This window comes from Lithobates pipiens, unplaced genomic scaffold (genome assembly GCF_037356315.1).
Source record: "Lithobates pipiens isolate NorthernLeopardFrog02 unplaced genomic scaffold, aLitPip1_a1.2 Scaffold_8, whole genome shotgun sequence".
Classification (NCBI taxonomy): Eukaryota; Metazoa; Chordata; class Amphibia; order Anura; family Ranidae; genus Lithobates; species Lithobates pipiens.
In genome coordinates, this window is record NW_027507903.1 from 507229980 (window position 1) to 507243467 (window position 13488).

Here is a 13488-nt window from a genome sequence, read left to right on the forward strand (position 1 = left end):
TCACAATGCCACAACAGTATGATAGCACACATGACACCTGCATCATTGTGTAATGGAAATAATTAGTCCGAACAAACTTGGCTCAAACTATTTAAGGAAAACTGGAATTCAACTTTAAATTTAAAAATACATTTGAAGTAAAAATCCAGGATATATCTAACTACCCCTAAAAATACTCCTTTACTCTTCTAACACCTATACTAACACTAACTCATGGAAGACATATCTGTACTTACCTATTTTCAGGTCACTCCTGCCTGATCATATATACTCCCCTGTATCAGGCAGTACCAGCTGCAGGGGCAAAGAGAGCGCTCGACAACAGTTGGAATGCCAGATCGGTGATGTTACCCATAGGCTTACAATGGCCAATCCTTTTTTAGAGCTCCCTTCTCTCCTGTGAAATCACTGCTGGCACTGGGGAGTCAATTGTGTGAGCGGAATGGAGTGGCCTGAAAATAGATTCCGATTAGGGGTAGTTAGTATAGGTGTTAAGAGGGGGGAGGGAGCAGTTTTAAGAGAAGTTGAATATAACCCAGAATACTACTTTATTGGTGCATTAAAAATGACATACCTGCAATAATTTGTGTCCATTACATCTGCCTTCTTAAAGTTCAGATTTAAGTAAAAGTAACAGTAAAATCATTAAAAATCTTTACCTCACTGGCCACTTTAAAAGCTTGGTCATAAAAGTTTGTTTCAAGTAGTCCAAAAGAGTACATGCCTCTGATATAACTGGTTGAAAGAGAGAGAACAAGAATACATTTCAATTCACTTGACTACTTCTGTTAAAGGGTTAGTTCACCCTTAATGACATTTAAAATGACATTAATATGCAGTTCTTCATTCTGTAAAAGAATGATTACTTTTCAAGCTGCTTTTTCCATTGTCCTCCCTTCTCTGTTCTGTCTAGATGGAAGGATGTACCAAGTGTTGGATGCATTGCTCCAGCAACTGCTTAGTTTGCACTCTCCCAAAGCTTAGCGTTCTGCAAGAGTAAAAAGGGAGAGAACTACGCATGTGTGGATATAGAAAGAAGCCGAGTGCTGCAAGTTTCCAGGGCCAGAATACTACACTCAGTATGTCCTGCCATCTAGGCCATAAATGTTTTACATACACATCGCGGCCTGTAAATTCACTGACAGTCTGCATAAAGTCTAAAGCACAATGAAGCTAGGCTAGAAATGCCAACCTATTGTGCCTGGCACAAGGGGCTACCTAGCTGCTGTGCATCCCTCCTGGTATTTTAATGCACCCAGAACGGACAGGTACAGTGTCCAGCCCCACAGTGTACCCACACACACATACCTACCTATATATATATATTATATATATATATATATCTATATCTATACACACACACACACACACACACACACAAACACACACGATCTCACAAAAGTGAGTTCACCCTTGACATTTCATAAATAATTTATTATATCTTTTCATGTGACAACACTGCAGAAATGACACTTTGCTTGAATGTAAAGTGGTGAGTGTACAGCTTGTATAACAGTGTAAATTTGCTGTCCCCTCAACAAGAGTGAGTACACTCCTAAGTGAAAATGTCCAAATTGGATCCAATTAGCCAATTTACCCTCCCTGGTGTCATGTGACCCATTAGTGTTACAAGGTCTCAGGTGTGAATGAGGAGCAGGTGTGTTAAATTTGGTCTTATCACTCTCTTACTGGTCACTGGAAGTTCAACGTGGCACCCCATGGCAAAGAACTCTGAGGATCTGAAAAAAAATAAGTGTTGCTCTACATAAAAGATTGCCTAGGCTATAAGAAGATTGCCAAGATCCTGAAACTGAGCTGCAGCATGGCGGCCATGACCATACAGCTGTTTAACAGGACAGGTTCCACTCAGAACAGGCCTCGCCATGGTCAACCAAAGAAGTTGAGTGCCATGCTCAGCGTCATATCCAAAGGTTGTCTTTGGGAAATAGACATATAAGTGCTGCCAGCAATGCTGCAGAGGTTTAAAGGGTGGGGGGTCAGCCTGTCAGTGCTCAGACCATACGCCACACACACACTGCATCAAATTGGTCTGCATGGCTGTCGTCCCAGAAGGAAGTCTCTTCTAAAGCTGATGCTGAAAGCCTGCAAACAGTTTGCTGAAGACAAGCAGACTAAGGACATGAAATACTGTAACCATGTCCTGTAGTCTGATGAGACCAAGATAAATGTATTTGGTTCAGATGGTGTCAAGCGCGTGTGGTGGCAACCAGGTGAGCAGTAGAAAGACAAGTGTGTCTTGCCTACAGTCAAGCATGGTGGTGGGAGTGTCATGGTCTGGATCTGCATGAGCGCTGCCGGCACTGGGGAGCTACAGTTCATTGAGGGAACCATGAATGTCAACATGTACTGTGATATACTGAAGCAGAGCATGATCCCCTCAAAACAGAAGGTAGAGGAGCGCAAGGTCTCTAACATCCACCAACTCCGTGATGTCATCATGGAGGAGTGGAATAGAACTCCAGGTGACAACCTGTGAAGCTCTGGTGAACTCCATGCCCAAGAGGGTTAAGGTAGTGCTGGAAAATAATGGTGGCCACACAAAATATTGACACTTTGGACTCAATTTGGAAATTTTCACTTAGGGGTGTACTCACTTTTATTGCCAGCGGTTTAGACATTAATCGCTATGTGTTGAGTTATTTTGAGGGGATAGAAAATTTACACTGTTATACAAGCTGTACACTCACTACTTTACATTGTAGCAAAGTGTCATTTCTTCAGTGTTGTCACATGAAAAGACAGAATAAAATATTAATAATGTGAGAGGTGTACTCACTTTTGTGACATACAAGCATATTCAATGCTTGTCAGAGTGTGTGTGTGTGTGTGTTATATAGATAAATACTTTCAGTGCAGCAGAGGTACTGGGTTAGCTCAAGTAGGAAGCTAGGAACACACTAGAACTCTTTGAGATCAGTCATTTTTATTTACGTACATGGTTTTTAAAAGGAAATGTGCATGCATTGCAGAGATCTACGGAGTATGTTTTTTTTTTCCTTCATTATTTTGCCCCGACTTACAGTATGTGTGCTCACCTACTTAGAGGGGTTTTTAGAGTCCAGTGCGGAAGAACCCGGGCAATAGAATCTCTAATTTGCATCTGTTGTCCAAGGTAAAAGTATGTGTCATGGGCCAATTTCAGTGCTAGCAGATCCAGGGGATGGTTCTGTAGGATCTCTTCCCAAAATGCAGCAGCCTTCACAAGGTTTCTATTGGGGAAAAAAAAAAAACAATAATCAATTAAAACTGCTTTTATTTAATCAATTACAAAAAAATGTAAGATACTGAAACCAGCTAGCCTGTTAAAAAAAAAAAAAAAAAACGAATGCACCCACCACATCTAAGGACTGGTAAGCAGTAATACATTTTGTTTTTGTTCTTGGGTTTAGGTCAGGGGTCAGCAACCTTTTCCCCAATTCCTGCATGTTCAGATCTCAAATCGGCCCCCATTCCTGCAGCCTCAGACCTACGATCAACCACAATTCATGCACCTTTACACCTCAGATCAGCCCTATTTCCTACACAGTATAATAAACTTCATACATGCTGCAGGTGACATTTTCACTAGGAGAAGGAAGAGAATAGGCAGGCAGACAGGCATCTTCACATGATGTAATCTGCAGTCACAGGTGGCCTATGACTGGAAGGAGGGCCAGCAAGTGGACGAGCTGCTTCTGCAGAGGGGCAGGTCATGTTTTTTTAACTGAGAGCCGATTGAGTAGTCATTTACAGCCTATGGCAGCAGTGCTGTATTTGTAGGGAGCAGGGGCCCACTGAAAGATCCTCAGGTCCTCCAATTGGCCAGTCTGAGCCTGCACGTGTCACATGGCTGTCTTCCAGATGCCACTGAAAAAGACATGAGGTGCCCACCATGGTACCGGTACCTTAGTTAGCCTATCCCTGGTATAGATACAATTTAGTGTTACTAATGTCAGCAACTACACAGCTGCAAAACGAAAGCTCACTACATACCCTTTAGCGAAGGTTTCAACTGCGGCTACATGTGACTGTTCTCGTTCTGTCAAGGATTGTGCCTTGGCCAGATCGGACATGGTCTTCAGATCATTTTGCAGCTCCTTATCTAATAGAGGTGGACGCCCTGTGCCGATTAGTTCCAAACCATTGGAAAGCACATATCCCATCACTAGAAAAACAGGAGATAGACATGAGAATGGTCAGCTATATAAAATCGAAATAGAATCTGCAACACGTATGCAATAGATTACTGCATATCCTTTGGGTATAGAGTACTAATGAAGCTAAATTCCAGCCTTTCCATCAGTCTTTCCAGTTGTACAAGCTCCTCTGAAATTGAAATTGCTTACCGTAGTTTGATTTCACTGCACACAGTGAGATAGTGTCACACCCTGTTACAAGAAGACCAACCAGTAGGAAAAGGCAAAAGTGAAACAGCTTCAAAAACAGTCAAGCCCTGTTCATCAATCCAATTGACCCAGACTTTATCAAATTTCTACTAGCGTATGCGAGTTTGTGGAAAGGAAAGATCCCATTGATCGTCATTATCCAACCATGTTCCATTTGAGCAGAATTTCTCTTCTTGCATAGTAAATAGAGTCGAAAATACAGAGTTTCATATGTTAAAGAGGGATTCCACCAAAAAAAATATATATATATTAAAAGCCAGCAGCTATAAATACTACAGCTGCTGACTTTTAATAAATGGACACTCACCTGTCCCGGGTTCCAGCGATGCCGGCAGCCGAGGCCGATCGATCGCTCGGCCCTCAGCTGCTGCCGCCACCATTCTAGCTGAGGGAAATCAGGAAGTGAAGCGAATCGGCTTCACTTCCCGGTTCCCTACTGCGCATGCGCGAGTCGCGCAGCGCAATAGGAATTCTCCGCGCTGTCTCTGAGACCCGTGTGTGTCCCAGCAGACAGCGCGGCAGGACAGGAAATGGCGTAGACTCCCACGGGAGTCTATGCCCGGAAGTGGGTGTAAATACCTGTCTTTGACAGGTATCTCCACCCCCCCCTCCCCCCTGAAAGGTGCCAATTGTGACACCGGAGGGGGGGAGGGATCCGATCAGCGGAGGTTCCACTTTAGGGTGGAACCCCGCTTTAAGTAGTATCAACTGTGTCAACAATACCTAGTAAAAAAGTTTCAAGATCGATCGGCAGTGTCTGGTCACCCACTGCATTGATTGCATCCACAACCTCCATCCAGTATTGCTGCAGTTTGGGGCATTACCAAACAGCATGAAAGAAGGTGCCCATGTCAGTACCCCATCTTCGGCAGACACTGGAGAGGTAGGAGTAAATAATTGATAGTTTTTGGGGGTGCACTAAACACAGTGGACAGATTTGGAGTTAGATAAACTTATCCCTGGCCGAGATCATGTTGAATCCCATGGTATTAAATGCGGCAGTACCTTAATCCCAAGTCTAGGCTACAGGTGGGGGTCCAGCATGGTGTATAGACTGGCCGTTATTTAACCTTGTAGACTGAGGATATCTATTGGTGAAAAGGATTAATGCTTTATATTATAGGACGAGGACTGCAGAATAAACTTTTTTTTATTTTATATTCTAATAGACCATAATTTTTATTTTATTACTGGGGTTTTGCTTTAATATATATTGTGGTTTCCAAATGCACTTACCAAAATTAGGATCTGCAGCTTTCATGTTAGATAGACATCCTTCAATTCCTCCAAAGGTTGCGTCATTTGTCCAAGTGGCATACTGGAAGATGAAAATGTTAACTCACAGATACTTTTCCACTTCAAGGTTGAAGAGTAACCCATTTATGCATACAAAAGATCCATAATAATGCAAGCCATGAAACCAGGAGCTTGAGTATTCTTGTGCCCTTTATAGATACAGTGCCTACCAACACACTTAGTGCTTCCATTTAAAAACTACTTACACAGCTCATATCTGAAAAAATACAATTAAATTGGAATTAAACATAGCTTTACAACATCCCCATCAGAACATTTATAGTATATACTTGATATACACCCATAGCACTTATTGGTGGCATCCAGGCCAGGCCGAGTGCCTTGGCAGGATGACATAGGTGCTCGCAGCTCCCCCATGTGCATTACCAATGCAACAGTGAATTGAAAGTAAGGCCTAGTTTTTGGCTTTAGCAAAGGGGGGTGGGTGTGCCCTAAAACACTGTGCATGGTAAGGATATTAATCATGATGTATTCAACATATGGACAACTTTTTCTATGGGGTTTTAATTTTTTGCTGGTGGACAGATGAGTTTACCTCCACATTTGTTTTGTTTTTTTAAATCAGGCAAAGTGTATTAAAGTTTGAGCTGTCCAGAGAAAATGAACAGTCATTGAATGTACTATTATGACAGTTCAATTACAGACTGTAGAAGAGATTGTAGAACAGGGTACCATATATAGAGGCAGGAATAAAAAATAAAAAAAAGTACTTCAGGGGGCGTGGCTTGGCGCGCAATGGAGGTAGTAGCACACTGAAGGAGCTCCTCAGCACACACGGCCGTTAACAGCCCTACACCCGACCACCAGCCATCAGATGCCGGGCAAAAATCACCACTCGAGCTCACAAACTCGTCCACGCCGTATCTCTGCTCCCACTCCGGGGAAAAATATAGCGGACATCTTTAAATCGAAAACCTGCGGCCAGCGGCAGCGCCATGAGGCCCAAGATGGTGCCGTCGTACCAGGAGGAAGAAGGCAGTGAGGACTCCCTATCAGCCACGGAAGACTCCAGCCGGGGTAAGTCCAGACCGGATCACCTGCTGACATGTCAGTGTTTGCTGCAGACATTAAAGCTACCTTTTCGGCTGCCATCACTGACCTGAAAACCAGCATGATTTTACTTAATGAGAAAATGGCTGCAGAGGAAAACGCAGGCAGACTCAGGGACAAAGCAATACACAGACTGGGGCTGACCACGACTACTCAATCGCACCACTTTATAGACATGAACAGACACATTGAAGACCTCGATAATAGAGGGAGAAGGTGCAACATAAGAGTGAGGGGGATCCCTGAATCTGTGGAATGCGACCAGATTGTCTCGGCTCTAAGGAGAGTCTTCAATAGCTTGTTGGAAAGGCAGGAGGACACTGAGATTGACTTTGTCAGAGCGCACAGAGCACTCAGGCCCAGGGGATCTGATTCAGCTCCTCCAAGAGACATCATCTGCTGTTTACAAAGCTTTGTATTTAAAGAGGACATTATGCGCAAGGCGAGGAGTAATGATTGTGTTATTTTTAATGGCGCAACAATAATGCTGTTTCAGGACTTGTCACAGATTACCCTGAGGAACCGGCGGGCCTTGCTCCCCCTGCTGGAGAAATTGAGAGAAAGGGAGCTCCGGTACACGTGGCGCTTCCCGTTTGCCCTGACAGTCACCTACAATGGACACCAACATGCTTTGCACACTCCAGAAGATCTTCTGGAATTTTGTGAGGCCCTGGAACTGGGTAAAGTGGACCTCCCAGACTGGTATGCTGACTTTCTGCAGCCCCCTCAGGAAAGGAGCCCTCCAGCTTCCCCTTTCCCTTCACCGGACAAAAGACAGGCGAAGAAACCTAAAACATGGCCGTGGAGGAGGTTCCAGAACAGGCACTCCGAGAAGACACGCCGGATCTGCTATAGAACAGCCTGATGAGGATTGATTGTGCGTTTGAAAGCACCGCTGTGCTGTCTCCATTTTTGGATCTCTTTGCTTTTCCCTTTTTTCTTTTTTGCTTTTAAGGGAACTACACCCAGGTAATGCCTTTCTACAGGCACCTCTCACACCCTGAGCCCGTGTATGGGACCTTGGTCTTATTGTGAACTTCCTGTGGCCCAGATACCCTGAGCCGGACACAGGGCGGACACTGCCCCAAACAGGTTTGAGGGGCCCCATCCCGACTTGAAATGCACTCCTGAAGTCCATTGTAGAAACTGATGTGGGTTTGGTGTAATCTTGCTTTCTGAACCATTAGGTTCATTCTCGGGCTTGGGTGTTGTTTTTTATGTTTTCAGAGGATTCATAACCTGCTTCTCTGACGGATACTCATGGGGCCAATCATTGTGTGACCAATTTGGGTTACTTCCCTAGAGGTCTCATTTGCTCCATGCCAGAAAGAGAAGTCTATGTAATCCCCTCGGCAGGTTCCGTTGTCTGTCTATTTAGTTTTACCATATACACCATGGTCGGGTGTATAACAGTTCTGTAATTTCAGCTATTGCCTTTACGGCTGCGTGTGTGTTATGCTGCGTACACACGGTCAGAGAATCCGTCGGAATGCATCTTATCGGACCGTGTCGTCAGATAATCCGACTGTGTGTGGTATGCATCGGACTGATTCCGTCCGAATCTCTGTCGAACCCAATTTTCCAACATGTTGGAAATATTTCCCAACTGGGCCGGTCGGACGTAATCCGATCATGTGTAGAGAATTTTGATCGGACCAAGTGCCACGCATGCTCAGATCAAATTCCTACATCAAAGCTATTGGCTACTAGCCTGAATCTAGTCCCATCGTAACGAAATTACATCATCACGTTCTGAAAGATCAGATTTTTTGACAACTTAGTCCGACCGTGTGTATGCAACAGTTTCGGACACAATCCGTCAGACTAAATCTGACGGACAAAATCCGACGGATTTGGTTGGCAGAATCTCCGACTGTGTGTACAGGGGCTTAGACAGGTTTGTTCCTTTTGGGTTTAGTTGTTTGACTCACACCTACATAGATTAACAGGTGGGCTGCTGCCTACTTGCCGTTGCCTCCCGGTGACCCCACAAAGTGCTCCCCATTTCTTAACTGTGACGGAGGGCCCGCTGCACTGAGTTGGAGAGTCCCTCATGCCGGAGCGGTGATTGGCTGATCCGGAGTGGGGACTCCCAGAGTGTTAATTGCTTGCACCTACTCTTCCTCTCTCTCATTTCTTCTCTCCTCCTTTATCTTATTTTCTACAAGGTAGTTGTTAACACTGTTCTAGCAGTGCAGGCCGGGGTCTCTGATCTAGCCGCTAACGCAATTCTCTCAGTTTAACTCCTGCAGGTTTGATCTTCGACCGCCTCCTCCTGATTGGCTACCATGGTCTACTCATCTTTGGGACAGTCCCCCATACTGATTTCCCACAACGTCAGAGGTCTAAACATTCCGTAGCATCGCTCCACCCTGCTGAGGGAGCTCAAGAAAGGTAAACCCCATTTTGTATTCCTTCAGGAGACCCATTTTAAGACGCACCACATACCGAAACTCACAAACGCCTACTTTCCTAGGGCATTCCACGCCACGACCAATGACTCAAGATCTAAGGGGACCTCAATATTGATCAGCAAAGAGGCACCCTTTGAGTTATCTGAACAATTATGTGACCCGGAGGGGTTTTGCAGCTGGCTGTCTGATACTGGGGGGAGACTTTAATGTCCCACTGAATCCCCTCGTGGACACCTCCAAATGGGAAAACTTGCATTACCTAAAGGACGCTTAAGAAACTAAAGTCCCTCTTACAATCTTTACAACTAGTTGATGCGTGGCGTTTCCTCAGTCCAGAAGAAAGGGACTACACACACTTCTCCACGCCACATGCTAGGTATGCTAGGCTGGATTACGTGTTTATTTCACAAAAGGGACCTCCCGAGGATGACTGGGGCACATATAGGCACCCAGACGATCTCGGACCACTCCCCAGTCTCCATTTCTCTGGACCTACGGAGCCCGCGTGCCGACAGCCAACATGGAGACTCAACACATCATTACTGACTGACCCGACATTTTTACCCACTATAACCGAAAATCTGACGGAATTTTTTAGATGTAATATTAACCCAGACTCAGATCCGCTGGCAGTGTGGGAGGCACATAAATGTACTATTCGAGGGTCATTGATCGCAATGGGATCCAGACGTAAAAAAGAAAGAGAAGCTCAAATAAAGAATTTGATCTCACGGATCAACTCCTTAGAATCGTTGCATAAACAATCGCTCTTGATAGACTCTGCTAAAAAACTACTAGAGGCTAGGAAAGACTTACAGCATTTACTGGATTCCAGAGCTAAACGAATGCTGTTTTTCAAAAAGCGCATCTACTATGAGTCAGGAAACAAGGCGGGTAGGTTCCTGGCGAAAGTGTTAAGGGAACATTCTTCTGCCGGCAATATTGCTGGCATTAGGAGTGCTAAAGGGCATCTTGATGTATCATCGGAAGCGAAAGCCGATCACTTCTGCAGTGTCTACGCAAAGCTGTACAATCTACCCCCACAGCATAGGCAACCGCATATGGCAGAAGATAGACAGCTGGTTATCCAGGAATATCTAGCCAATAGTGGCATTCCATCCCTAGACGGCCTAGATTCTGCCCCACTAGAAGCCCCAATCACATCCTCGGAACTTAGGCAAGCCATCAAACTACTCAAAAACGGTAAAAGCGGGGGGGCGTGGCCTGGACATGGAAGGATAGAGACGTGCATTGCTTGAGCTCCCGGCCGTCTCTCACCTCGACGGATAATTTGTGCAGTTAGACCGCACTATGCCCACCTCAAAGAAGAAGACCACACACAGGAACGGCAAGCCTACCCGACCACCGACTCCTGCATCCCACTCGGGTGATATTGGGAGGCTTTTTCATATCCCTCAGCACCGCTCCTCGGGACCCAATATGGCGCCGGAGCGCGCCCACGTGGACACTGACCGGGCTACCTGCTCCTCACCAGACCTGGACTCGGAGACTTCTCAGGCTTCCCTACCTGCCCCACACCTGGGAACACCTCAGACGTCCCATAGTGTTACCCTGGCCGTCATGGAGACCCCCCGACCGGCACAACCGGTGGATACGGACCTCCGCCTGCTATTACAAGCTCTACCCACGAGAGCGGACATCACCGCCTTGATTGATAAGGTGGAAGAGACTCACCGTAAAGAGTTGGCGCTTGTCCGGGGAGAAGTGAAGGACTTAGCAAACAGGGTCACTGGCGGGGAACATTCCCTATCGGCCCCGGAGCAACGGGTGGAGGCCATGGAGTCCTCACAGGCAGCACACGTGGACATGCTCCTCACTCAACAGTTGCGACTGGAGGAGATGGAAGACCGCAGCCGCAGAAACAACCTGCGGTTGCGGGGGCTGCCCGAGGCGACGGGATCGGAGGACCTGGCGGACACCGTCACTGCGATTTTCCGCAGCATCCCGGGGGTGGATTTACTGCCTTACTGAAGCCCTTGCTGGACCTGGCACGGCGCTGTGGAGCTACATACCGATGGGGCTACCCGTTGTCGGTCACGTTTCGAAGGGACCAACGAGTCTTCACTCTCCGTGCCATGGACTCCCTGCCTGCTCTGTTTAGCTTCCTAGATGTGGAGCCTATCGCTATCCCGAACTGGCTGGCGTCTCTACCCCGTCCGCAGGGACAGGACCTGAACCGTGGCAGGAGAGGTGACTTGCAGCCCAGGCAGCAGCGGCAACGCCGCAGACCCAGGGCGCCTTCAGGAGAGGACTCCCGCGAGCTCTGAGGTAACTTTTTTCTCTTTTGGTCCCTTGCCCGCTGTTCCCCCCCCCCCCCCCCTCTCGCCCCCACCATTGTATTTGTCACCGCCATCGCTGTCATATACGATGAGCTGATGTTTGGCACTAGGAATACGGCCTGGGCGGTTGGTACCCCCCCTCTCCCCTCCTCGCTGACTCTTTGCTGCTATCCTGCCTTCCCCTCCTCGCCGTAATGCCGTCCATGGAGCCCCTCTACTACCTACATGTCCGGGAGTCTGTACCTCTTGTGGCGACTCATCTCCTGTTGGCGGATCACTGAATGAGCCACAGATTACTGCTTCAGTGACACACGCGGCAGAATATCCCCGCGTGTCATGGAACCCTTGCTGGTGGGTATTATCTCTCGTGGACTCTGGTTTGTTAACAACTCAGCTTACCTGCTGGACTCCGCTGATGTACCGGTGCTTCTTTTCCGAGCGGACTGGCTCACCATTGTGGTACCAGACGGTTCCTTCACCACATGTGGCGGGGGCGTTTAAGCCCTGCCGGCAGGCATTACCGGAGTACCTCTTCAACCGGATAGCCCGGTTGACAGTTCCGAACAAGGAATTTCTCTACACATGAAGGTACTCTTGGCTCGGGTGCTCAGGCGTATGCAAGCCCTTGCATCTGCTGCAGAACTATGGATCCTGCCTGCCATGTTCTCCAGGAGGGGGGAGGTGGGATGTTTTTTATTTTCATTACTTTTATGCCCTTGTTTTCTATTCTCCTGTTATTACGTTTTGTTTTAGGTTATTTTTGGCACTGTATTTCTGGCTGTATGGGGATGGCGCTTGTTGCTGGGGGAGGGGTGGGGGGGGATGGGGGGGCTGGGGGATGAGGATAGTTGTATGTGCCCGGGGGGGGGGGGGGGGGGCTTCTGGTTGCACTACCCGGACGCGGTGTAACCTGTTCGTTATATTACCTGGGTTGCTGCTCATTAGTATAGCTACCTGCTTTACTTATCTGATTTACCCAGAATGCTACTTTGTGGTTTGATTATTGATTATTTTCTAGATTTTTGTTAGATGGTTTTGAGGTGTTACGCATGGTACATCTATGACCTGCGAGAGGTGGGAGGCGGGCCAGTGGAGCTGGCTAACCGGTTTCCTTGTCAGCCTCGTCCCCACCAATAGGCCGGCATATTGTCCTAGGGGTGACGGTTAGTTTCCCCTGGGTGATTATATGCTCTTACCTGTGTTATAGGGAGGCAAGGGCATTAGGCCCACTCCCGTGTTCAAAGTTTTTCGTGTTCTCTTTCTTTCCTCTTCTCCGCTCTATTTCTCCCCTCTTCTGACCCCTCTTTTCCCATAACAGTACCGGTTGTCGGTTTCTTGTCTTTCTCTTTCCTCTCTCTCTTTCTGCTTTCCCTCGCTACACCCCTCTTTCTAGGTCCTCAACCCATCCCTCCCTTCACCCCCCCCCCCCTCCCCACCCCCCCCCTCACCCCGCTCTGACCCCCTCCTGCACCCTTCCTGCCTCCCTTCTTACCGTCCCCGTCTCCCCGGCCCAGTGTTCCCCCCCCCACCTCTTTTTCCTTATCCAGTCCTCCCCCCTTTCTCTGATTCGGAGGTCCCCTAGATTTGCATATGTCGATACCACGGGTAAACGTGCTGTCACTAAACGCGAAGGGCCTCAACACGCCTGAAAAGCGCCGCATGCTTCTAGCTGATCTGAAAAGATTACATGCTGATATTGCCTTTATACAAGAGACACATTTTAAGCCAAATGCACTGCCATACCTACGCAATAGACACTACCAATGGACGTATCATTCAACCAACCCACTAGCTAAATCCAAAGGGGTCTCCATACTCCTCTCTAGTAAACTTCCGTGGCGTTGCCAGGGATCCCTGTTAGATCCTTCGGGCAGATATGTGTTCCTGAAGGGGCTTATTGGTCAGGTACAGGTGACCCTGGCGGCCATATATGCCCCTAACGAACTCCAAGCCACTTTTATAGAGAGGACCATGGAAAAACTACAGGAATTTAAAGTTGGG

The 13488-nt window shown here is 47.2% G+C and overlaps 1 protein-coding gene across 2 annotated transcripts in view; it reads right to left on the reverse strand.

Annotated features, from left to right (window-relative positions):
* The window catches only part of TTC38 (tetratricopeptide repeat domain 38), a 46052-nt gene that overhangs the window by 16920 nt on the left and 15644 nt on the right, over window positions 1–13488 (reverse strand). For both annotated transcript variants that reach the window (XM_077469331.1, XM_077469330.1), the window contains exons 3-6: window positions 5643–5724; window positions 3994–4165; window positions 3057–3230; window positions 660–735 (exon numbers count right to left, since the gene is read on the reverse strand). In XM_077469331.1, the coding sequence (XP_077325457.1) occupies window positions 660–735; window positions 3057–3230; window positions 3994–4165; window positions 5643–5724 (504 nt within the window). The remainder of the gene's footprint in view (window positions 1–659; window positions 736–3056; window positions 3231–3993; window positions 4166–5642; window positions 5725–13488) is intronic.